Genomic DNA, 25370 nt, shown 5'->3' with positions numbered 1-25370 from the left:
AAAATGAACAGCCCTTTAAAAAACAAACAAACAACAACAACAAAAAAAAACCCTAGACCACATGGTGGCAGGGCAGTAAGAGGCAGTTTTGTAAAACCTGGATTAATCAGAATACGGGAAGTGCTTCTACTGAGTGGCATCTGCTCCCTGTTCTCATCTGCATAGCACTATTCTGTGTGCCTTAATGGATCAGGAAAATACAAAGGCGAATGGGAGGTCGCAGCCCTGTCCTCTGGGAGCTCATTGTCCAGATTGTTAGGGTGAGAAGTGGTGTCAGCCCAGCAGCCCGGGGTCAAGAAATCCAGGGTACTGTTCTAGTGAAGGGCGACATTGCTCTTTCTATCCCATGGAGCAGCTGATTTAGGATAAATTTATGTGTAGGAGTCATTGGTTTGAGGTACGTGCGTCTATAACTGGTGCTTCCCCTCCCATGAGCCAGGTCTGCGGTCTGCGAGGACACCTATGACCCACAAAGGCGCCCAGAGGAGGGCTCTGGGCCTAGAGAGGGGAGGGAGGGCCAGAGAGCCCTCTGCAGACACAGTCCACCACACCCTGCCTCACCCCGGTCTCCCTTCCTTTCCGCCCTCTCGGGGGGTGGGGGGGTGGGGGCCGCGCTGTGCATCTGTGTCGCGCGAGAAGGAGGAAGGGACTGGATCAAGGTTTAAAGACCAGAAACAAATGTCTTCTGACAATTTCATGTCATTTTTCTGGATTCAAAGAGGGGTAGAGTGGTGAAGACAGACGTAGAAGGACAAGAGACGGCCCGATACGGAGACTGTCGAAGGCATGGCGAGGCGGTTCTCTCCTGCGAGTGTGCGGGCTCTGGGTAGGCGAACCAACACCCCCAAGCCCCGCAGCTCGGCGAGCCCCGCATGACATCAGAGGTTGGGGAGCGTGCAGAGCGCAGGCGCCAGCGGAGGAGGGAGGCGGGAGGGGGCCGAGTCGCGCGGCTCCCGAGAGCGCTCCTCCGCCCCGCGCGCCGTCCCTGCGACCCGCTCCGCTCGCGCCTCACCGTCCGCGCAGCGCCTCGGGCAGCTCGAGCGCGTCCCCCGCACCGCAGCGAGCGCCGCCCGCGACCGCCCAACCCAGCCTTCCTCCTCTTCCGTCTGTTCCTCCTCCTTCGCCGCCGCCGCCGCCGCCGGACACGCAGCCGCAGGCCGGGGCCGGGACGCAGCTGGGGAGGCAGGGACGCGCGCAGCCAGCCCTTCCCCCTCTGGCTCCCGCACCGCCGGCCGCCTCCCCTCGCCCTCCTCCGCTCCCCTCCCTGCTCTTGCGCTTCTCCTCCTCCACCTCGCCCGGCCCTGGCTGCCAGCACCATGTCCGCAGGGGGAGATTTTGGGAACCCACTGAGAAAATTCAAGTTGGTGTTCCTAGGGGAGCAGAGCGGTAAGTACCCCGCTCATTCTTTTGGCTTGGCGCCGAGTCGACCCCCGCCGCTGAATCACCCACCCCTTTGGGACCCCCGGCCCCATCTCAGAAAAGCCCCTCCATGCAGGGTAGAGGGCAGGGATGGGCAAGTGGAGGTCGGGGTCGGCTCGGGCGGGGTCGGGCAGGGGAGGGTCCAAGGATAGAGACCGAAAGCACTGGGGCCAAGCCAGGGGTAACGGTGGGATCTGGGGTGGGGGGACCCGGGGTGCGGGTGCAGGTGCAGGTCCGGCGCGACGGGAGGCCAGAGGGCGTCGGCTCGCTCGGCGGCGCTGGGCGGCCACGGCGTGAGGGCGTCGGGCTCGCTGGCTCGCTCGCATTGCGGCACCCGCTGCGGGCGATCGGGCAGGTGGAGGGGCGCTGACAGGGGGGTGGGGGGAAGGACAGACTTGCCTCTTAGAGGAATAAGGTGGGTCTGGCCTCTGCCTCCCCTCCTACCCCAAAGCACCGGAGGGGCTCCTTGCGGACCCTGCCCGCAACCATGCGTCATTTCGGGCGTCCAGGCTTTGGGGCAGAGGGTCTGGGGCGGGGGTGGGGGTGGGAAAGACCAACACCTGCTTCCCCTCGAAGGAACGAGTCCGGGTCGTGTGGGCTTATACTTCCCCTGGCTTATGTCCCGTGGCTATTCCCCTGGACACAGAAGGTTCTAGACCTGCTGCCCTTCACCAGCACGTGTTAGCCTCTTTAGGGTTGTGGGGTCTGGGCGGTGACAGCGAGGACTCCCCATTGCGAAGCTGATTTGGGGGTGGTACAGGGTCGCCTCGCACCAAGAGGCCGCGGTGAAGCCTGGCGCTGGACAGAGAAAAGGATCAGGTGACACGCCCTGCCTAGCTTCCCAGCACCCCTCCCCATAGTGTTGGCAGCGGATTCTCCCCACCACCACCTCCCAGCTCACCGCCCTTCTTGGGGGGAGGGGAGGTCACAGTGGTAGCCGGCCAGGGGTGGGGGGTGGGGAGAGTGGGAGAGAAACGGCTTTCATGCTGCTAGCAGCCTCCCCTGGGAAAGCATCTTTGAAACCCAGGTTGGTCCCTAGATGGGAAGACCAGGTTGAAGAGCTTGGAACCCTGTGCCACCTGTAGGGAGGAGTGGTCCCTCCTCCCGAACATCCCTCCCTAAGCCTTTCGACCTGGAGCTGCAGGTTCTGCCCAGCTCCACTCAGGAAGAAGGCAGTGCCTGGGGGGGTGGGGGGGGGACTCCGAGCTCTAGCTCTACAGACCAGTCCAATTCACCTGGTTGGTGCCTTTCTGTACAAGGGGCCCAGACGCAGGCAACCTTGAGAAAACCTGGTGAGGTCAGAGAGCAGTTTACTGTGGTGTGTATACATGTGAGGTGCGGAGGTCACAGGGCAATCTCCTGTCTACTGCTGCCCATTCATTACCTGGGATGGATGGTAAAGACAAGGGTATCAGAAAGTGGTCAGGCCCTAACATGGGGATAGGGCATTTCAGTCCCGTGTCCTGGACTCTGAGTTTCTGATCTTAATAGATTCCAGTTTCAGAGTTCAAGTTTCCCTGGGCCTGAAGGGATGTTAGAGTCATCACGTCTCAGTGCTAGACTTACTGGGCCTGGAGCCCAGGAGAGAACTCTACGGGGATCGGGCAGCTGGGGGTTAAATGCCTAGCTTCAACTCCAAGAGCAGATTTCAAGGCCTTGCTGAGTCTCAGTTTCCGTCTCTGTGAAATGGTTACTTGAGGGCAATCCTGTTACTCCTTCATGTTTCTGTAGTTCCCTTTCAGAGGTAGTCTCAACAAACGTTTGTTCTAAGTTTGAACATGTTTTGGTGTATGTGCTGCTGAAGCAAGCATATGGACATGTTTTAGTCAAGGGCTGGGCTTTGATGAGAAGAATGTCTCCGGTGAGTTTGAGTGAAAACTCAGGGCTCCCTCAGAACCCCTGATGGACTGAGGCCTGTGGTGAGTCCTGCAGATCCCCTTTGCTCCTAACGTCACAGAAATGAGAGCATTGACCTCCGAGATGGGGCCCCCACCTCCTGGCATATTTAGGCGGGACATCTGAGTCCTGGGAAAGGGGAGGGCTTGCCCAGAGTCCTATTGTGAGCTGTTAGCACTTCTGGGCTGGCACCCACATCTCCTGTTCCCAGTTACTAACATGTCATTGGAAATAAGATGACCTTGAATTAGGAAAGCCCAGAATAGGGGAGCCTTCCTGAGAGTGAGGATTGCCACTATATGGTCAGGCTTGGGGCTCAGTTGGGTGAGCTGGTAGGAATGCAGTGCTAGTGGTTTGGGTCATTAGGGATGCAAGGCTCTGCTATCAGTGAGATGGGCTGCTGGCCACTCTGGCCCCTCCTAGCATGGAGTCACAGGCTCTGAAAAGCCTCCTCCTGCCTGGGTGTGCCGTCAGTGGGTCACCTTAGGTTTTACAGAGCTTTCAGGGTCTCTGAGTTTGGCAGGGGACATGTGCATTTCTGAGCCTGGCGGAGCTGGGGAATTCACACAGCCACTGCTTCCATCTTGCCTGCATGCTGTTTTGCCTCTGTAGGTCCTTTGTGCCAGCCTCCTCTGCAGCCTCTGCGGTGGAGGGAGACCCTGAGCTCTGGCCTTAGCCCCATACTGGTTCTCCCTCCCTGTGTGACCTCGGTGGTTGCCTCACCTTCAGCTCACAGGAGACTTGGGCGAGCTGAGCTCCACAGAGCTTTCTAGAGCAGCTGGGCTTGCCTATATGAGCTGAGTGCACTGGAAAGGGGCCAGGGGAGGGGGCTGGAGAGACGGGACCTTCTCTTAGTTCCTGTGCCTGGCAAGTGGGTGAGGACAGCTGGATTCCAAAAAGAAGTACCCAGCCTGGAGCCTGGTGATGAGGAGATGCATCAGGCCTCAGAGGTGCCAGGGGTCTGGTTGGAGTGGGAAGCCCTCGAGGAGCCACTCAGGAGAGAACCCTCCAGCCCATGAAAAGGTCCCCATTCCTGGCAGCAGAAAGATTGCTGTCCCCTGGACCACAGAATACAGGCTGGCTGTCAGTGTCAGCCTGGCAGCGGGCAGGATTGGGAGGAAGGTGCTGCGGACCCAGGCTGAGCGGTTTCCTTGCAATAGGAAGCATGTGCAGTCCTCCTGATACTTGGATGACTCCCTGAGCCTGCTGGCCATGCCCTGTGCTGATGGCAGTGGTGGGGGTAGAGGGGGTAAGACACACTAGTCCCAACAGGGCATTTGGTGGCATCCAGAGAAGATGGGCACCAGCAGGTGTCTTATGAAGGAGAGCTGGCCTATGGGACACATATCCTAAGTTCTGGTGGCATTCTGAGGGGAATTGGGTACATCTCGGTGTGCGGAGTGAGGAGGAGGGATGTGGATATGTCAGCTGGGCGCCGGCCTCTTCTGGTCTTCCTTCCCCGAGGCTCCTCCAGCTGAAGCAGGGTGACTGCTGGACACAACGCGTTCAGGCTGCTTTCCCAGTCCGAGTCCAGCAGGCCAGCGTCTCCCTCTGCCCGCCACCTCCCAGTCTTGCCCCTGCCAGTTGTGCTGCTAAAGGTGCCGTCCATGTTGAGCACAGTGTGAACGATGTCCCTGGAGCTGTGCAGCACAGTGACCCTGTGTGCAGTGCCATTGCTCCTTCAGTCATTTGTTCACTCGTCTCTCTCTCCCTCCCCCACCACCCTCTCTCTTCTCCTTCTCCCTTCCATCATCTGTTTATTTAATCAGATCTCCGAGTGTCTCTCTGCCTCATGGAAGTTATGGTCCACTGGGGAGCACAGGCATTTGTGGGTACAATTACAGTAGAGGTCTGTGAGAGCCAGGCAGCTGCTTTGGAAGCACAGAGCAGAGGAGGAGATGCTTCCTTCTGTAGGCGACCGGCTGGCCCTCCTTTGGGCCGAGTGCAGAGAGTCGGTCCTCCAAGGGTCCCACCCCCTCCAGCTGCCTCCACTCTTCTCCCAGCTCTGGAGTAAGTGTGTGGGGTGGAGGAGCAGGAGGGGGGGATAGTGACTCTCAGGCTCTGGAGTAAGTGTGTGGGGTGGAGGAGCAGGAGGGGGATAGTGACTCTCGGGTGTCTGGCTTGTTAGTGTGAGAAAGGAATTCTCCGCCACTTTCATCTCGTTCCTCCGAGGTCAGGAGCATTTATTGGCCCCTCTCACTGTCTGGAAGGCTCACCCTGCCCAGCCTGTGCCTGGCTTAGCCTGACCGCTGCCCTCACACCACCCACAACCACACAAGGAGCCTCTGCGGGCCTGTGGTGGTGCCTGAAGCCCATACCAGAAGTTTTCTCTCCTCCCCAACCCCCAGACTGGTTCCGCTGTGCCCAGCCCACCTGGGCACTCATCATGCTTGTTTTTTCCTGAGCATTTTTTTAAAAAAACAATCACATGTTGCTCCGCGACTTCTCTGTTGTCTTGGTCAGGACTTTTTAATGTTTATTAACTTTTTTTCCTAAATACAAAGACCCTAAGTGAATTTTAAGCCCCTTAAGGGCAAAGTTCAGAACCTGAATAGGATGGAGACTTAGTCATCGTTTCCCTTCCCTTTCTTCAGGAGGCTTGTGTTCAGCGATTATCTCAATTCAAAAATGAGGAGATTGCCCTGCTGTGTGAGATTTGCTGATGGCCCATCCATAGAGTAACTGAAGTCCAGGCGGCTTTGAAACGGGATTCCTCTCCTGACACCTGCTGCTTTCTCAAACCAGATTTTTACCAGCAACACTTAAGATTCTTTCGCAGACAATTAGATCGTCTCATTGTCAGGGCACCCCATCCTCAGCACCATCCCTGTGGGAAAGCAGCAAGGCCATGAGAGGTGGGAAGGAAGGGCCACATCCAGGCCCGACGCCAGCAGAGCTCACAGTGAGGTTGGGGGGAAGTCACCAATCTGTCCTGCGCCTTAGCTTCTTGGCCTTGCTTTCTCTCCTCCCAGCTTCTCTCCCATCCTCAGTGTCTGGAATGGGAGAGGGCACCTTAGATGTTGGGTACAGACTCAGAACTTCTGCTTCACTTGCTTGGAGAGGGATGTGTGAGGCGAGAGTCAGACACTCAGATGCGAATGAATTCACCTGGACTTGGCATAAGAGAAAAGCTGCACCCTCAATGCGGAGGGCAGGGACAAGAGAACTAACCAGAAATGGTAAAAAACAAAACAAAACAAAACAAAAAAACAAATTTAATACGTTCTGATTATGCAGATGTAATAGGGATTACCATCTTTTGCATGATCCTATTATCATCACCAGACCCCAGATTAGAATGAATCCCATTAAAATATAACAGAAGAACCTCCTTGTCCTTTTGTTACTTACTACATCCCTAAAATCAGCCCATGAATGTTTATCTTTATAGATGTTGCCCTGGCATTGCAGACTCACCAGGCTGGTCTATGGGGGTGGGGGCCGTCTCATCCGTGTCCCATCCAGGCTGCAGAGTGTCCCTGCCCTCCCCATCCCACGTCTTCCACTGTTGCTGAATGGATGAACCGTGGCATGTGCAGGACTGATGGTCTCAATGTAAATAATTTAGAAAAATTGTTGAACAGAACCTCTGAGGAAGATGATAAGAGGTTAGGGAGAACAGCAAAATCTACCAACATCAGGGTGGACGGCTAACAAACTGCTCGGCATTTTTTCCACTGCCCATCTGCCTGCCATCCTTTTCTGTTTCTCACCACAGAGGAGAGAAGGTGGGAGAGGTTGCCAGGGAGAAGTAGCCGACACACCCTGATACGGACAGATTTTGTTAGAGCTAAAAGACAGGCTACCGGGAGATGGTAGGGCCCCAGGCAGGGCCTGGGGACTTAAGTCCTGAGGGGATGGAGAGGGAAGACCAGTCTCTGCTTCCTGGAACAGGGAAGGAAAGGCTGAAGATGCAGACCACCTAAGGATTCCTAAGAGAGGTTCTTGACTCTTTCTTGGGGCTTGAAATTTCCAATTTCCCTTATTATTTTTAGAACTTTGGCCTTAAACTAAGTGAGATCTTTTTAAAAATAAGTGTTCACTTCTATGAATACTTTATCAATTTTATAAAATGATTTGTTTTTAGTAGAAAAGCAGACTGAGCCTAGTCTTTTGGTAACAAGACCAGTGGTGACTCAACCACGTGTTCTGGGACGGGTCCCACCCAAGGGTCAGGCTGGGGTCCAGGAGAAAGCAGATTATACTTTGCCCCTGCGAGTAGAAACGAACCTTTAAAGCAAAGGCTATTTCCAGGAAATGCAGTAAAAGAATAGCAGCCTGGAACCCCAGCCTGGACAGTGGGGTGCAGGGGCAGAGGGAGACCCCATTTGTATATCTTCCATGCTGGAGAACACAGCTTTCTTCCCAGACCTGGACACTCAGTGAAGGGGCATGTTGCCTTAGTGTGGTTTCCCCAGAGAAAGGGGCTTTCAGCACTGAGGGAACCAGCTTCCCCTGTGGCTGGAGTTGAGGTGAGGGTGAGTCACAGAAGCTGGCTCGGCCATGAGCTGGCACTTGATTCGAAAGGAGTGGGGACCAGAAGACGATCCTCAGCTGGGGAGTGGCTCAGTCACATCTATACATAGGAAGGATTGACATTCTATGGCCTTGTAAGGAGGGGTCCAGACTGAGTGTCCTTTCTGACAAAATGGAGCTGACCCTTGTGGCTTCCCATATCCTTCCTCCAGTTAACTTCAAATGGCATTTAGGAACACCCACTCTGCCCAAGGCTCTGCATGGGGCACCTGTGTTAAACGAGGTGCAGAGGATCAGTGAGGGCTGGTAATGCCCAAGGACGCACTGCTGGTGTGGCAGGATTAGAATTCAAATCCAGGTCACTGTGGAAAACAGTTATCTGTTGTGCCTTGTGCCTGTAAGGCAAACTCAAGCCAGGGAGTGGGGAGGATGGGACAGAGGGCCACTGCTGCCTTGTGGACATGAGGTCGGTTATAAGTGCCTCTTAGGGAATGTGTCAAGCTTTCTGCTGAGGAGCAGCCAGCAGATCACAGCGTGGGGGAGGGTGGGAGGAGTCCTTTGATTCCCCTAGGCTGGTGAGGGCACTGGAGCCTTGAGCAGGGAGGGCAGGGGGCTCTAAGCTGGGTCTGTCTACCTGTGGGTGTTTGATGAAGCTGGAATTGTGGGTTGCATAGCAGGCACTCCATCCTTAACTGAATGAACTGTTTATCTGACCCCTTGCTCGAGCCAGCACATGGCGGTGGGTGGTTCGAAGGGAGTTGGTAGAGAATATGGTGGTACTAAAGCCCTCTTAAGTAAGCCTTCAGCCAGCTGCACAGAGGAAAGACACTACCCAGGTTTCAGCTGAGAGCTAATTAATCAAAAGGGAAAAACCAACCAAACTAAGTGCCCGGCATTATCCTCTCCCAGACCTGGAGGTGTCAGAACTCTGGAAACCCTGGTTCTCTCCTGGGTCAGCTACCAGCCAGTTGTGCAGCTGGATAAGCCCCATCCCATCTCTGGCTTTGTCGCTGTGTCCTCAGAGGCTACTGGACTGAGTGACTACTCCAGCCAGTGGAGCTCTAACTCTGGTTCTATAATTCAGTGCCTGCTCAGAACATGATGCCAAGATGGCTGCAGTCTCAGCCTGGAGATGGCGCTGCTGGCCAGAGGGGTTAGAGGGGCTACAGGGATGAGGGTGTGGGATCCGGGTGTCCACCAGCTATTTTACCCCTGGAACTTCTACCTGCAGGCTTCCCCAGTGTAGGGTCCTCTCCAGCCTGCTACCTCTTCTCCTGGGAGGCATTCTTGGCCCACCGCCCTGAGCCCAACCCCCCCTCGTGTGCCCCCAGGGTGCTCATCAACCTGAGGATGTGTTTGGCTCAGGTTGCCAGGCAACAGGGATGGGGCTGTGCTGCCCTTCCTGGTGGCAGGCATTTACTATTTCATACAGAGAGGACCTATGATGAGGACATGGGACATGTGACAGCTCCCAGGTACTCAAACTCTAGGACACTTCCTCTTGCAGCCTGCCAGTGGGTGGTAAGCAAGAGAAGGCTGGGAAAGGGCCAGTGCCAAGAGGGGTATGGTATGCAGTGTCCCCACCTGGTCAACCCAACTTACTGCCTGGCCCTAGCTCCTACTCCAACCCATCTCTTACTCCATCCTGAGACACTGGCTTCCTCCCCAGCCCCGCCCCTCGCTGTCTGGATGGTGTTGGGATCTAAAAGGACCACGCTGTGCTCCTTTTCCTCACCAGACACTAGGGTGATTATTACTTTTTTTGGATTTCACGGAGACTGAATACATCAGTGCATGGCACATGGTAAACGCTCAGGTGATAGGTAATTTTGCTAATGAAATAGTGACACAATGCCTCCTTTGTAGATGTGTGAGGGCAAGATAGTTAGGGGTGCGAGGTTTTGCTCTGTCATTTTTGTGTCGTGAGTTGCAAGGCAAACACACATTTATGTGATCTGATAGGTAGAGCTATGTATCCCCTTTTAATTTTTTTTTTTTTTTTTTTTTTTTTTTAGTGAGAGAGAGACAGACAGACAGACAGGCTGGAAGGGAGAGAGATGAGTAGCATCAGTTCTTCATTGCAGCATCTTAGTTGTTCTTTGCTTGCTTTCTCATATGTGCCTTGATGGGGGGGGGGGGCTCCAGCACAGTAGGTGACCCCTTGCTCAAGCCAGCAACCTTTAGGCTCAAGCCAGCCACTGTGGGGTCATGTCTATGATCCCATGCTCAAGCCAGTGACACTGTGCTCAAACTGGTGAGCCCGTGTTCAAGCCGGATAAAACCATGCTCAAACTGGCGACCTCAGGGTTTTGAACCTGGGTCCTCAGCATCCCAGTCCAACGCTCTATCCACTGTGCCACTGCCTGGTCAGGCACTACATATCCCTTTTATAAGTGAAGACTGTGAGGCTCTGCCAGGGGAAGGCTTTTGCACAGAGTGCAGGACCCAGAGTGGTTACTGCTGAGCTGGGAAGAGCACCCAGGTCTCTGACTTTCTGGCAGATGTTTTCCCTGCTGCCCATCCTGGCTGGAAGTGGGACAGATGCACCCTCACCGGCTCCCTGCTCGTTTGGACCCACGGCTGCTCACAAAAGAGCATCTCATTTCCACAGCTCTGATACTTCCCTGAGGAGCTCAGCCCAGGTGGACTGCAGGGCAGAGGCTTTGAGGGGTTGTGATTAGAACAGTACTTGGCGAGGTGAGCAGGTAGTAAGTCTTGGCCAGTATGAATGTTCAGTACAGAAAGTCCGTGGGCGTGGTCTGCTGGGGTTATCAGGGAAGGCTTCCCAGAGGACATACACAGTGAGCAGGAATTCGCTGGCGGACAAGGGGAGCATGGTGAGCAGAGGGCCGGGCTGTGTCAAGGCTGAAGGTTGTGAAAGGCTTGGAGGTTTTCAGTCCAGCAAGGTGGCTGGACTCTGGCCTAGGTGGGCATAGCCTGGTGGGAGGAGTTGGACCTGGACCAGCAGGGCCGCACCAGGCCCCTGAGGACTGTGCTTCTCCATATGCAGGACTCGGGTCTTCCCTCCGGGCAGTGAGGCCCCACTGGGTTTTTTTTTTTATTATTTTTTTATTTTTTACAGGGACAGAGAGAGAGAGTCAGATAGAGGGATAGATAGGGACAGACAGACAGGAATGGAGAGAGATGAGAAGCATCAATCATCAGTTTTTCGTTGGGACACCTTAGTTGTTCATTGATTACCTTCTCACATGTGCCTTGACCATGGGGCTACAGCAGACCGAGTGACCCCTTGCTCCAGCCAGCGACCTTGGGTCCGTGCTAGTGAGCTTTTTGCTCAAGCCATATGAGCCCGCGCTCAAGCTGGTGACCCCGGGTCTCGAACCTGGGTTCTTCCGTATCCCAGTCCGACGCTCTATCCACTGCGCCACCGCCTGGTCAGGCCCCACTGGGGGTTTTGATTAAGGAGGGACATGCTTAGAAGATGAAGGTGGGGTGTGGTCTGACTGGAGGCTGGAGATCCAGGCGGCCTGAACCAGACAGGCTCGGAACATTCTGGAGATAAAATCAGAGGAGGGCGGTGAGAGGTGTCAGCCGTTCCTCTGGCTCTGAAGCTCAGCCCCACTGGGGATGCATATTTTGATTGTTTTCTGTAGAGAGAGGACTCAGGATCAGTGAAGGGTTGTAGAGGAGAAGCTTTTGATCTTCTCTACAAGGTCACACTCTACTTAGATGTACAAGAACCGGCCACATCGAGCTCCTCTGTCCTTCCCGTCTTCACCATGCCCTGGGTCCCCTGCTTCTGTCCTGTCAAGGGGGTGCTTTGAGACTGCTGGCAGCCCTTCCAGACTCTTCCCCTCTGCCAGCTGCTCAGGGCAGAATGTGCTGCCTGGTGAGAAGCTGGTTATTAGGTGTGTGAGCTCCCTCTGCCCCATGGCCATTGGGTGTGTGAGCTCCCCTGGCCCTTTGGGCGGCTTCCTATCACTCCCTTCCCTGCTGGGCTCCTCTTCCGGGGACACTGGACTCACATCCTGTGCTTTTCTACCATAGACTCCCCTGCTCTGCTCTGCCAGCTCCCAGCCAGCTTAGGGATCCCTGAGGACTCGGAAGGCAGTGATGTCTAGGGGAGACCTCCTTCTCTGCCTTGGGGACAGAGATCTTAAGCTGGCTGCATAAAAAGCAAAGGGCAAGAACCAGGGAGCCAGAGTGGAGGCAGGGACAGCCATCCTGAACCCAGCCCTAGCCCAGAACAGGCAGCCTGTTCAGGTCAGTTGGTGAAGTGACCTGCCCACAGGCCAGCTCATGATCTGTTCTCAAGACCTAAAACTCCCAGCTCCAAAGCCCTGATAACCTCTGCTCCTTCTCCTCCTGTGTTCTGTCGAGGCATTGCCCATGGAGGTTACTGAGCACCACCTGTACCCCTTTGCCAGTGAGGCTGAGGGGTGGAGAATACCCTGTTATGCGTCATCAGGGATCAGAGCATGGTTCAGTCACCACCCATGGCCCCTTTAGCAATGCCAGATTAATTGTCTGTGAGGTCAGGACAGGTAAGGAGGTCTGTTCCGGGCTCGGTGCTCAGCGGGGGTTCTCCCCTGCCAGGGATGGTGGCCTGGAGAAGACTGGCCTGGAAGCTGGCCACCAGCCACGCAATCCAGCTTTGACCTGCGTGAACTCCCTCTGCTCCTCCATTGCCCCCACCCCTGGGGCAGAGGCAGGACCAAAAGATCCATTTCTGGTTCAGGCCTGGAGAGCTGCACCTGTGGTCTCCACACCAGAGACTGGTCCCTCTGGGAGCGGCTGATTCTGAGAGAGGTAGAGAAAAATGTTTGGTTCCTACCCTGCTGCTGAGCAGGGAGTCAACACCGCACAGACTGGAGAGGGTAAAGGGAAGCATTTAGAACAGATGTTTGCTGTTGATTTCCCCTCCAGCGGAGGGAGAGAGGGCTAGGAGAGGAAATCGGGGGAGGGGAGCTGCGAGAGGACTGTGCCAGGAGGGCGTGCTGCCACCAGACACAGACCTAGGCCAGCCACAGGCACAGGGCTCTTCTGGCCTCGCCCTGGGGCTTTGGAAAAGCTAGGGAGGTTTGCAGCTCTAGGCAATGGCGCTGTCCACCCCTAGGTTCTGACCAAATAGAACTGAAGGCTGAAGTTTCCCACGGAGGCATTCCTGTGCCTCGAGACACAGGAGCGAAGGGCCCAGTTCTGTATTCCCGTGAGGTGAGGAGTGGGGCTGCTGCTGTGAGAGGACTGAGCACCTGCAGCCAGGTGCAGCAGGAGGAGTGGAGAGAAGGGCCCTCACCTCGCCCTGGCGATGAGGGAGGCCGTCCTTCAGCCTCACCCTCCCAGGGCTACCGAAGGCGGCCGAGCAGACAGAGCCTTGCCTCTCCCTCCCCAAGGCCGTTGGCTCTGCTCCACTGGGACCCTGCCGTTCCCAGGCTGTGCTGCTGTGGCCAGGTCCAGTCTTGGGGCCAGGAGATCTTTGTTTAGTTTTGCTTTTCTCTGAGTAGAGAGCACCTCTGGGAAGGGTTTATTTTTAGGGAGAAAAAAATTATTGCTCCCAAATTAACCACTTATTTTTAGGATATTAACAGATCCTACTTGTACCACCGAGATCCAGAAATTCTCCCCCGATTCTAATCCATTAAGTATCCCCTGCACTCCCCCACATCCGGCCAAAATACTGCAGGCTTCTGCCCAGATCAGAATATGAAATGCAGGCCTGGGAAGGTGCCTGGCGAGTCTACCCATCCTGCTTCTCTCCCACCCACATCAGAAGAGGCAGCACCCCAGATGATGGGTCAGAAGAGCTTGGCCTGCCTCCGTCTGCAGCTAAAGGGCCACTCTAAACCAAGGTTCTGATGTGGACGGCAATGTTGGCTCATTTTCCTCAGCTTGGGAGAGGACTGGGCATGATGTGGGAGAACTGGGCGGAGCAGTGTACAAAACGACACAGTGAGGTAGACACAGCAGGGGCCAGCCCCTGCCCACGCACAGCCTCCACCCAGGCCGGCTGGGAGCTTCAGTCTTCAGGCAGAGACCTATGAGGCTGCATTGCAGGTGAACTAGCTACTTCACCACCGTAGGAAAGGAGGCACGGGCTGAGTGAAAAGTAGAGGCAGCATCTCTTAGGAACCTGCGAATGTGTGGACATGACCTAAGGTGATCCCCAGTGAGTCACATACAAGCATGGTCCCTTCCCCTTGAATGCAGATGAAACCTGAGATATGCTTCTAGCCAATGTGGTATGACAAAGGTGATGGGATGTCCCTGCCATGATTATTTCTTTATAAGACTTCTCTTGCTGGCCTTGAAGAAGTGAGCTGCCATGTTGTGAGAGGGTCTGGAAGGGTGTCACCTGGCAAGGACCTGTGGATGGCCTCTAGGAAATAAGAGCAGCCTCTGGCACACTGCCTGAAAGAGGATGGGACCTCAGTCCTCCAGCCACGAGGAACTGAATTCTGTCAGCAACTACTGGTGCTTGGAAAGAGCTCTGGAAAGAAACATAGACCAGCTGATACCATGATTGCAGCCTTTTGAGACCCTGAACAGAGGGCCCAGATAAGCCATGCCCAGGCTCCTGCCCCACAGGAACTGTAACAAAATCGTGGTTTTTGTTTTTAAGTGAGAAGAGGGGAGATAGTGAGATAGACTCCCACATGCACCTTGACCAGGATCCACCCAGCAACCCCTGTCTTGGGCCAATGCTCAAATCAACTGAGCTATCCTGGGCGCCTGAGGCTGATGCTTGGACCAACTGAGCTATTCTTAGCACTCGAGGCCGCTGCTCAAACCAATTGAGCCATTGGCTGCAAGAGGGGAAGAGAAAGAGAAAGGAGAGGGGGAGGTGGAAGAGAAGCAGATGGTCACTTTTCATGTGTGCCCTGACTAGGGATCTAACCCAGGATCTCCACACGCCAGGCCAATGCTCTATCCACTGAGCAAACCAGTCAAGGCCAATCATGTATGTTATTCTAAGCTACTAAATTTGTAGTATTTGTTACACAGCACAGATAACTAATACAGATAGGGAGCAGATGCCTTAGAGATGTTCTCATTTTGCAGACAAGGAGTTGTTGGAGCATCTGGGAGGGGCTGTAACCTGCTCCTGGTTAAGCAGCTAGCTGGGGCCACCCCCAGCAGGCACAAGGGAGGACCCAGGGAGCTGGGTCCTGGTTCTGACTCTGCTACTGCTCTCCCTTCACATGACCTTGAGCAAGCCTTCCTGCTTCCTGTGCCTCTGACTTTTCCTGTCGTGATCAGACCTTCTCTAGGTGCCTTCTTGCTGGGACTTGGTATTCAGAAGCCACTCTGATCTGTGATCTATCTAGAAGCCAGGCCTCTTCACCTCGGTACGGTTTACTCTTGGCTGCTCCTTGGCACCTCCCATGTTGTGTGTTTCCACTGGGACTGCAAGAGCCATGATTTTCCTGTCCTGGGCACACTTGGGCAAACCTTGTGGACTCAGAGGAACCTCTGAGGTGGAGCTCTTGGCCATGCACCAGGAGAGACACTGTCTGGTCGTGACCCTGGTGCTGTGTGATCTTGGGCAAGTGGCCCCTCTTCTCTGCCTTCACAACTCCTCAGCTCAGTGAGCAACTTGGACAGACCAGTTCCAGAGTTCTTGATGGCTCATGCCGTCTGTGGTGCTGCCTGTAAGAAGCAATCCTTTCAGACCCAGAGCTTGTGGGATGGGAACAGGTGGGCCTGGCTCTTATCTCCTTGTCCTCATCACCCAGGCTCAAGTCCAGGGAGTAGACTTGGGTCTTGACCCAGTTCCCCTTACTCCCTTCCCCTAGTCTGGCCCTCTGGCCACCTGAGAGCCTGACCAGCAGTCATTTCTCTTCCAACAGTGATAGAGACACAGTGCTCCTCCCTGCCTGCTGGGTGGTCCTGTACCTACTTCCTGGCCCAGGGTCCTTGGAATCTAGAGTGCCTTTTCTACCCCAGAACACTAAGCATCACTTGGAGGCTGTCCCTACTCTTTGAGTGAACTCTGTTGGCTGATGAGGAGGGAGGTCTGCACGTTTATTCTTCTATTACCAGCTGGCTCTGGAGGTGCAGGGCCTGGGACTGTGCCCACTTCCTCTTTGTCAAAACAGCAAGGTGAACGGCACTGAGCAGGCTGTGTGAGGGCGGGAAGGGAAGCTGGGCTAGCAGAAGTGCCAGGAACAGCCCCCTAGGCTCCGGAGCCCTCCGAGTCAGCACCATGGCTGTCCAGCCCAGGGGCTCCTCTGAGATGGGGTAGGCACCTAGGAAGATGCCCTGCCCACAGCGGCCTGTAACCGGGAGGCCACCTTCCACCTGCCCGAGTGGCCTTGGTCTCATGGCCAGGCCGTAGCTAGGGCCCCATGGATGGGAGCTGTGGGCCCGTTGTCAGAAGGCCCCTCTGACTGGACCTCCTTTTGCAATCTAGGAAACACAAGCCATGCCTCTCAACACTCTCCCTCCTCATTGCCACTGCCCCACTCCTCTCCCTGTTAGTGAGGCTTTTAACATCAATGCCACCAGCAATTTGCTTGGCTAGAAAAGGATAAACATGAGCATATATTTTACTTCACTAAACTCTATGCTGTGGATGGGCCAAGAGTTCTTATCAGTTACATAAACTACCTAATTGCATTAATTCTAGCCTTGTCAAAAGATCAGCTGGCGATGTGAATTAAAGCATACACACACTTCTCTCAAACATACGTATACTCGCTATGAATTAATTCTTCACAGCACCCAGGCAGCCACTTAGACACATGGACATGATTGGCACGTGTAGGGTCTGGCTAGAGCTGGGCTGAGCTCCAAACCAATTGAAATGGACTGCATTCTACCCACCCGTCTGGCTATCCAGGAAAGCCAGGACGGAGGGTAGCTGTGCACTGTGGGCAGGAGCTCCTTTTCTGAGCTGGTGTTGGAGGGTGGCTAGCCCTCAGAGCTAGAGGGCGCTGGTGATGGTGCGGCTGTGGAACCCGGAGGAAAGACCCTTCACCCGCCTGAAGCTGACAAGAGTGCTTGAGATAACTCGGTGAGACAGAGAGGATCCAGACAGTGGGTGGATTGACCGTGGTTGTGAGGAGCTCGGCAGCCCACACAAGCTGTGTGGTCAGATGTTGGGCAGTTTTTAGGAAGCCCTGAAGATGTTGTCTTTGTAAGGTTCTCAGTTTCACAGCTAAGACAGCAGAGGAACTAGAGAGCTCCCGCACACCAGGTGCCTGCTTCATTGAGCGCATGCACACGCGCGTGTGCATGTGTGTGTGTTTGCATGTATCTCAGTGCACATGCACACATGGTGGTTACTCACGGGTTCTGCCCACTGTGCTGATCTATCCAGACTTGCTCGATCTCCTCCTGGCCTTTGGTTAGAAGGGCTCACAGTTCCCCAGTACCCACCTAGGTCCTGGCTTATTATGAAGAGTAAGTTGCTGCCACATACAGTTATATTCTACTTCCTTAGGAAAATGGTATGTTGACCAGAATGTTTAACTTACCAGCACAGGATTTCCTGAATGTGCCAGGAATCTGAGAGATGGATGTGTGCATCATTTTAAAAATCAGCATTATTTTGACCTGACCTGTGGTGGCGCAGTGGATAAAGCGTTGACCTGGAACACTGAGGTCACTGGTTTAAAACCCTGGCTTGCCCGGTCAAGGTGCATATGGGAGTTGATGCTTCCTGCTCCTCCCTCTTCTCTCTCTCTATCCCTTTCTCTCTCTCTTCTCCTCTCTAAAATGAGTAAATAACACCTTTTAAAAAATAAAAATCATTATGGGGGGCAGGAAGGAGGGAGAGGGGAAGGAGGAGGGGAAGGGGCACAAAGAAAACTAAATAGAAGGTGACGGAGGACAATCTGACTTTGGGTGATGGGTATGCAACATAATTGAATGACAAGATAACCTGGGCATGTTTTCTTTGAATATATGTACCCTGATTTATTGATGTCACCCCATTAAAATTAATAAAAATTTATTTATAAAAAATAAAAATAGGCCCTGGCCGGTTGGCTCAGCAGTAGAGCGTCGGCCTGGCGTGCGGGGGACCTGGGTTCGATTCCCGGCCAGGGCACATAGGAGAAGCGTCCATTTGCTTCTCCACCCCTCCCCCTCCTTCCTCTCTGTTCCTCTCTGTCTCTCTCTTCCCCTCCCGCAGCCAAGGCTCCATTGGAGCAAAGATGGCCCGGGCGCTGGGGATGGCTCCTTGGCCTCTGCCCCAGGCGCTAGAGTGGCTCTGGTCGCGGCAGAGCGACGCCCCAGAGGGGCAGAGCATCGCCCCCTGGTGGGCAGAGCGGCCCTCGTGGGCGTGCCGGGTGGATCCCGGTCGGGCGCATGCGGAGTCTGTCTGACTGTCTCTCCCCGTTTCCAGCTTCAGAAAAATACAAATAAATAAATAAATAAATAAAATAAATAAATAAAAATAAGCACTATTTTGACCTAACTTTAGGCTTATAGGAAATTGCAAGAATAGTACCAAGACTTTTCATATGCCTTTCACCAAGAATGTTAACTCTTTACTGTTCTCAGAGGATTCATAACACTTCTGTGAGGTAGGCATTTCTGCCCCCATTGTAAATATGAGGAAACTGAGCCTCAGAGGATAGTAACTAACCCAAGATCACACAGGAAATAAGTGACAGAACCAGGATTAAAGTCTACATCTGTCAGACTTTCAGTGCATATCGTGACTATGTTGGATGGAGTGTGAGTGTGAGGGTGTCCTGCTCCTTCTGCCAAAGAACCTCCTTTCTTGTGTTGCAGATCTGCTAGAATGGGTATCTTGGCATTGGATTTTCTTTATCTTCCTTTCATTTTAAAAAGAGATTTATTTGCTGGGTATAGAATTCTGTACTGACAGTATGTTTCTTTTAGTCCTTCAAAGATGTCACTTCATTTTATTCTGGTTTGTATAGTTTCTGTCAAGGTAACAAGATTTTCCTTCTATCTTCCTGGGTCTGTGATCCAACATCTTGTAATATTTTTTGTTTAAATATTCAATTACAAAGACATTTTAATAATGAGAGAAATCTTACCTATTTACCCACGTAGTGACCATTTCCTGTGTTCCTTATTCCTCTGTGTAGATCCACATTTCCATGTGGTGTCATTTCACTGTTTCCGGAAGGACGGGCTCTGACATTTCTTGTCATGAGGGTCTGCTGTTGATAAATTCTGTCAGCATTGTATGTTTAAAAAGCATTTCTTCTTTGTTTTTGAAAGCTGTTATATGTTATATATCTGAAAGTTACTGAATTCTAAGTTAACACGTTTTTCTTTTTACTTTTTGCTTACATTGTTTCTGAGGAGAAGTTGCTGTCCTCTTTATCTTCATTTCCCTGTATGTGATGTGTCTTTTGTCCGCTGGCTGTTTTTGTGATTTTTTTTTTATTTTTATTGTTGATTCTGTGCAATTTGTGTATGATGTGCCTTGGTTTGATTTCTTTTATGTTTCTTTTGCTTGGGGTTCAGTGAACTTTTTGGAACTGTAGGTACATAGTTTTCAAATAGGAATATTGTCAGTAATTATTTCTTCAAATATATTTTCCTGTTATCACCCCCACACCCTCAGCCAATCCTTTGAGGACACCAATTACACATATGTTAGACTATTTGACATCATCCCACAACTCACTGGTGTTTCAGTCATTTATTTTTATTCTTTTTCTGTCTGTTTCAAGTTCACTGATAGTTTCTTCCACAATGTCTAATCTGTTGTTAATCCCACAATTGTATTTTTTTTATCTCATGCATTGTAGTTTTTACCTCTAGAAGTTTGAGTTGTCTCCTTTTTAATATTTCCACATCTCTGTTAAACTTTATGAACACATGAAATGCAGTTAGAATAACTTTTTTTAAATGTCATTGCTAATTCTAACATCTGTGTCAGTTTGTGGTTGGTTTCAATTGGTTGTGTCCCCCCCTCCCCCCGTGGTTATATTTTATTGTTTCTTTGCTTACTTGATAATTTTCTTATCGGATGCTAGACATTGTGACTTTTGCCATGTTGTATACTGGATAGTTTTTGTGTTCCTATAAATATTCTAAAGATTTGTTAGCTTTGGGACCAGAATGGTGCTCAGTCTGGGGCTGATTATTACCCACTATTGAGAGGCACAGCCCTCTTGACTCCTCTCCCCCATGTCCCAAGGTTGATAAGGCTTTCGACTCCAGAAACAGGCACTCTCCCAACCCCTGGGTAGATGCCAGGTGCTGATTCCTTTCATCCATTGGAGGGGCTCCTTTCACAGTCTTGACTAGTTTCCTTCCACACATTTACTAACCAGTCCTCAGCTGAAAACTTGAAGGAGCCCCTTTGCAGACCTCTGGAATTCTCTCTCTGTGCACCTCTCTCCTCTCTGCTACTCTGTCCTATGAACTGCAGACTTTCAGCTCTGTCTCCTTAATTCAGGGAATCCCATCAGGTTCAACCTGTCTCCCTCCCCCAACCCCCACCCCTCACCCCCATCCCCATGCTACCGCCTGAACGTTTCTCAAGGCGAACGTTTGGGGGCGGTTGTGGGGCTCACCTCATTTGTTTCATGCCTCTCAGGGGTCATTGTACTTTAGCACATGATGTCCAGTTTCTTGAAAATGATTCTTTCATATATTCTGTCTGTGTTTTGGTTCTTTCAGATGAGAGGATAAATTTAGTCCTTATTACTCCATCTTGATCAGAAGCTGAAATCTTGGGCCCTTGGTTTTTCACGTAGTCATTAATCTGTAGGGTACATCGGTCTGGGCCCATGATTGCAAACATTGATTCGGGCAGGGGGTGTTAGCATCCCTGATTTTCATCAGTGATGCTCCTACAGCTGATTATATAAACATGTAATTTGCCCTTTAAGTGGCCAATATGATTTCAGCACTCTAGGCCAGTGTTTTTCAAACACTGGTCCACGGACCAGTCCACCAGAAATTTCATGCTGGTCTGCAAAAGATTTACAACCGTGATGTTGTATGAAGATTATAGAACCAATGATCATAGTCAAATTTGCTTATACTCAGGATGGTTTCTTTCTTAGTGGTCCCCGAAATAATTGTCCTATTTTCCCCAGTCCCCAGGTGTAAAATGGTTGAAACCCACTACTCTAGACTCTTCAAGAACTTTATGCTGTGCAACTCTTACAAAGAGCTCAACAAGTAGTTTGGTTTTATCTCATGAGTGCTGTGAAGATTACAGTTGGTCATGTACCTTTTTTACTTTTATTTTAATTTTTTGCTTTGACTGCCAGGGAGATAAGGCAATTTCTTAGTCTGGCTTCAGTGACCTGAGTATGATGTTACAAAGTGTATTTCTTCTTTTCTTTCTTTCTTATTTTTTTTAAGAGAGAAAGGAGGGAAGGAGAGAGACAGGAACATTGTTCCTGTATGTTTCCTGTACGTGCCCTAACCATGGATTGAACTGGCAGCCTCTGTGCTAAGATGTATTTCTGTCGACAAAGTTTTTGCTCCAGCCTTCTCTTTTTAGCTTATTTCTCCTTAGCCTTAGATCTATCTCAAAATTCTTCTTCTTCTTTTTTTTTTTTAGTGAGAGGAGGGGAGGCAGAGACAGACTCCTGCATGCACTCTGATTGGGATTCACCTGGCAAGCCCACTAAGGGGTAATTCTTTGCCCATCTGGGGCCCTTGCTCCTTTGCAACCTGAGCCATTTTTCAGCACCTGGGGCGAGGCCATCTAGCCATTCTCAGTGCCTGGAGCCAGCTCACTCCAATCGAGCCATGGCTGCAAGAGAGGGGGGAGGGAGAGAAAGAGAGAGAAGCGAGAAGGAAGGGGTGGAGAAGCAGATGGGCACTGCTCCTGTGTGCCCTGACTGGCAATGGAACCCAGGACATCCACACGTTGGGCCAACTCTTTACTGCTGAGTCAACCGGCCAGGGCCTATCTCAAAATTCTTTTTTTTTTTTTTCATCTTTTCTGAAGCTGGAAACAGGGAGAGACAGTCAGACAGACTCCCGCATGCGCCCGACCGGGATCCACCCGGCACGCCCACCAGGGGGCAACGCTCTGCCCACCAGGGGGCGATGCTCTGCCCATCCTGGGCGTCGCCATGTTGCGACCCTCCTGGGTGTCGCCATATTGCGACCAGAGCCACTCTAGCGCCTGGGGCAGAGGCCACAGAGCCATCCCCAGCGCCCGGGCCATCTTTTGCTCCAATGGAGCCTTGGCTGCGGGAGGGGAAGAAAGAGACAGAGAGGAAGGCGCGGCAGAGGGGTGGAGAAGCAAATGGGCGCTTCTCCTATGTGCCCTGGCCGGGAATCAAACCCGGGTCCTCCGCAAGCTAGGCCGACGCTCTACCGCTGAGCCAACCGGCCAGGGCTCAAAATTCTTAATTGTAAACAAGTGAAAAGTACTTTATCCAGCTGATTTGTGTAGACAATTAATATGTAGAGTAATGATTGGAAGGGTCTGCTCTGGGCTCGGGGAGAAGAGGAAATCTCAGGTCAAGTGTAATCTCAGGTCAGGTGTAGACTCTCTTAGAAGCTCATGGTATGGGATGGGAGGGGATGATTTATAGCAGGGGTCCCCAAACTATGGGCCGAATGCGGCCCCCTGAGGCCATTTATCCAGCCCGCTGCACTTCTGGAAGGGGCACCTCTTTCATTGGTGATCAGTGAGAGGAGCATAGTTCCCATTGAAATACTGGCCAGTTTGTTGATTTAAATTTATTTGTTCTTTATTTTAAATATTGTATTTGTTCCCATTTTGTTTTTTTACTTTAAAATAAGATATGTGCAGTGTGCATAGGGATTTGTTCATAGTTTTTTTTATAGTCCGGCCCTCCAACGGTCTGAGGAACAGTGAACTGGCCCCCTGTGTAAAAAGTTTGGGGACCCCTGATTTATAATGTCCTAAAAGCTCATGGCCTTCTTGGGGAGGGAGGGGCTGAGGCCAAGACTGGACCATCAGCTGGGCCTTGGGGGCTTTGGAAAGTGAAGGGAAGCTGGAGAGGAAGGGAAGAAAAGCAAAGATGAGGACACTCCATCAGGCAGAAGGAGTCATAGCCACACCTCCCCTGTGGCGACCAGAGCTGCTAGTGTGGCCGTCGGAGTCTGGAGCCTCTCTCAGCCTGGCCCCATGGCCTCCTGTTTCCATGGAACTCTCCTCTTTCTGCCAAAGCCGAGACCTCTAAGGAAAGAAGCAAGAGGTGGGTCAGGGCATCAGTGCAGGAAGGGAGACCGAGGCTGAAGCTCCAAGGCCCCAGCTCTGGCCGTCGTGTGGAGCCCTGGCAGGCCATCGTGGCCCTGGAAGCCCCTGGGCTGAGTAAAGGTGTTCAGGAGGAGTGAAGGGAGTGGAGACCAAGCATCCTGAGAGTGCCCTGTGGGTTTGCAGACACTAGGAGAACTCCCCACCCGGAATCCTCGCTTTCCTGGGTCACAAGGGACCTTCATTTTGCTTTTCCTTTTTCTGTCCTCATCCTTTCTATGTGGTTTAAGCGTGGACTGTTATGCTGATGTTTAGGACTCACTCATCCTGTTTCTTCTTACTCTGATAGGAAGCTGAGACCCTGCCTGAGCGGGGACCATGACAGGTCGAAGGGCCATAGCCAGCCAGGAACACATATGAGGCCAGAACCTCCTCCTGGACCCCAGGTTTTTTCTTTTCCATCAGATGGTGGGGGAAAGTGGGGTGGGAGGATTTGCGACACCGCACAGCCCGGACTCAGGGCAGGCTTTCCTGGGCTCCCTGGGCTCAGACAGAGGACGTGGGGTGGGTAGAAGACAGTGGGGAAGCAAGAGGGTCAGCGATGGCGCAGCCTCCCAGCTGGAGCAGGAGAAAGGGCCGGGCCAGCCCAGCCCAGCCCAGCCCAGCGCTGTCCTGCCAACCCCCACCTGCTCCTTCCTCCCTCCCCCTCCTCCGTTCTGTCTTCTCTGAGTCCCTCGGTGAGGCCCAGGTGGCTGAGCTTCCTCTGGCAGAGGGAATTAACACACTTAATTAAAGTGTCCAATGAAGAGCTTTGCATATTTCTTAATTACCTTCTGAGTCTTTGGGGGAACAGTTTGAAATGGGATTTTTCCCGTGTTTCCTCATTTAGCCTGCGGCCAGCCAGGCAGCCCCTCAGGGCTCAGGTAGGCGGGGGCGGAGCCCTGGTCTGGAGCTGCCTGGCTGCGCCCTGGGTGCCAGGGTGGGTGTAGAGGGAGGAGCCCGGCACCCCCACTCCTTGCAGGAAGATTGGGGCTGGATTTTCTGTTTTGTGAAAACAGAACAAAAGAAAACAAGGATCAGGTAGTTGAAGCTGATGTCTCCACCAGTTCTTGTTACCGTAAGGCCTGGGGGCTGTGCACCCCACAGTAAGGCCAGTAACGGGGACTTGGTGGGCACAGGTTTGCAAGGGTCTGATGGAGTTCTCTCCCGAGGCCCCTATGGGGCAGGGAAGCTGGTGCAGGATGGTCTGGCCTCCTTCCCAGCTGCAGGGTGAAGACGGAGCCCCTCTGCAGGAAGGCCCTCCCCAGCACTCAGCATTCCCCTGTGCTGTATTCTGCAGGCGGAGCTGATAGCATCACCGAGTCGGCCAGCCCATTGCCTGAGGAAGCAGATTTGCCTCTTTAGCTCTGGGCGCCACCTTCTGACGACTGCAGACATTTCAGACCTGGAGCTGGCTTAAAGGGGCTATGGGCCAAGGAGACAGACTCTTTCCCAGGCCTCTGCGAGGCAGGGAGCCCACCAGGGTGGCCAGAAGTGGCAGTGTCCTCCAGGTGTTTTCTGCCTCCTACTCTGGGCCCAGTTCTGTGACCCCACAGAGGACTAGGCAGGACCTACTGACCGTCCAGCAGTGCCTCGGAGCTGGTGTGGAAGCTGGTGTGGGTGGTAAATGGAAACATGTGCCTGAAAGCAGATTGTGAGCCCAGGTTCTGGCTGGGCTAGGCAAGGGGGCTGCCTCGTGAGTGGTGCACACTGCCAGGTCTTGGCGGACTTGGAGTGAGTCTCCAGCTAACTTCTTGTGCTCTGCCTCACATCTGCTCAGTTTCTGGCCGTCATGGCAGTCTCCCCCTCCCCCGCCACCATAGAGATGACAGAGTGGAGAGGGGTCCTTCATAGAGGGAGCCAGTGTCAGTGTGGAATCTGGGGGCTCACGGCCCACTTAGCTGTCAGCCTGTGGCCTGGGCACAAGCCAAGCCCAGGAGCCCTGGGTGGGTGTGGCTTCGTGTGACAGTTATAGAGAAGTGTGAGAGCTGTGTGCAGAGGACACGTCAGCCTCACATCGCTGATTCCATCCAGTCCCTCCCCTGGGAACATTGATCCACTCACTGATGCCCCTTCTCCACCCATCAAGAGCCATCCCAATGTCACCTCCTTCAGGGAGCTGCTGCGGTTCCCCAGCAGCGAGTGACCTTGCCTGTTTGTCCGCCTCTGGGTAGTGCCTGCCCAGGTTGCCTCACATCTGAAGTATTTGCACCTGAATCTAGCTCCCCTGGTGGATTTTGGTTTAAATCAACCCTCTGGCCACGTGGTGCTTCCTTGAATAGTGTTTGTCACTTAGCCCTCTCCTCACACACCTGGTCTGGCTCCATTTTCCTTGAGACAGTGCTCAGACGTAGAGGTCTCCAGGTGGGTCCCCTATGGTTCCCTGGACGTGCTCCGGCCTCCAGCCCCCACTGCCCCGGCTTGTTGCCGCCTGTCCTCACAAGCTTTATACCTC

General features: G+C 53.0%; 1 protein-coding gene across 1 annotated transcript in view; it reads left to right on the top strand.

Annotated features, from left to right (window-relative positions):
* Positions 1-937: 937 nt before the first annotated feature.
* Positions 938-25370, top strand: part of RAB6B (RAB6B, member RAS oncogene family) — a 56060-nt gene continuing 31627 nt past the window's right edge. Inside the window, exon 1 of the mRNA XM_066245004.1 lies at positions 938-1386. Coding sequence (XP_066101101.1) covers positions 1317-1386 — 70 coding nt within the window. The 5' untranslated portion in view covers positions 938-1316. The remainder of the gene's footprint in view (positions 1387-25370) is intronic.

The sequence above is a fragment of the Saccopteryx bilineata genome, chromosome 10 (genome assembly GCF_036850765.1).
Source record: "Saccopteryx bilineata isolate mSacBil1 chromosome 10, mSacBil1_pri_phased_curated, whole genome shotgun sequence".
Taxonomy (NCBI): domain Eukaryota; kingdom Metazoa; phylum Chordata; class Mammalia; order Chiroptera; family Emballonuridae; genus Saccopteryx; species Saccopteryx bilineata.
The sequence above is the reverse complement of the archived record's forward strand: the minus strand, read 5'-3'. Positions and strand labels throughout refer to the sequence as shown.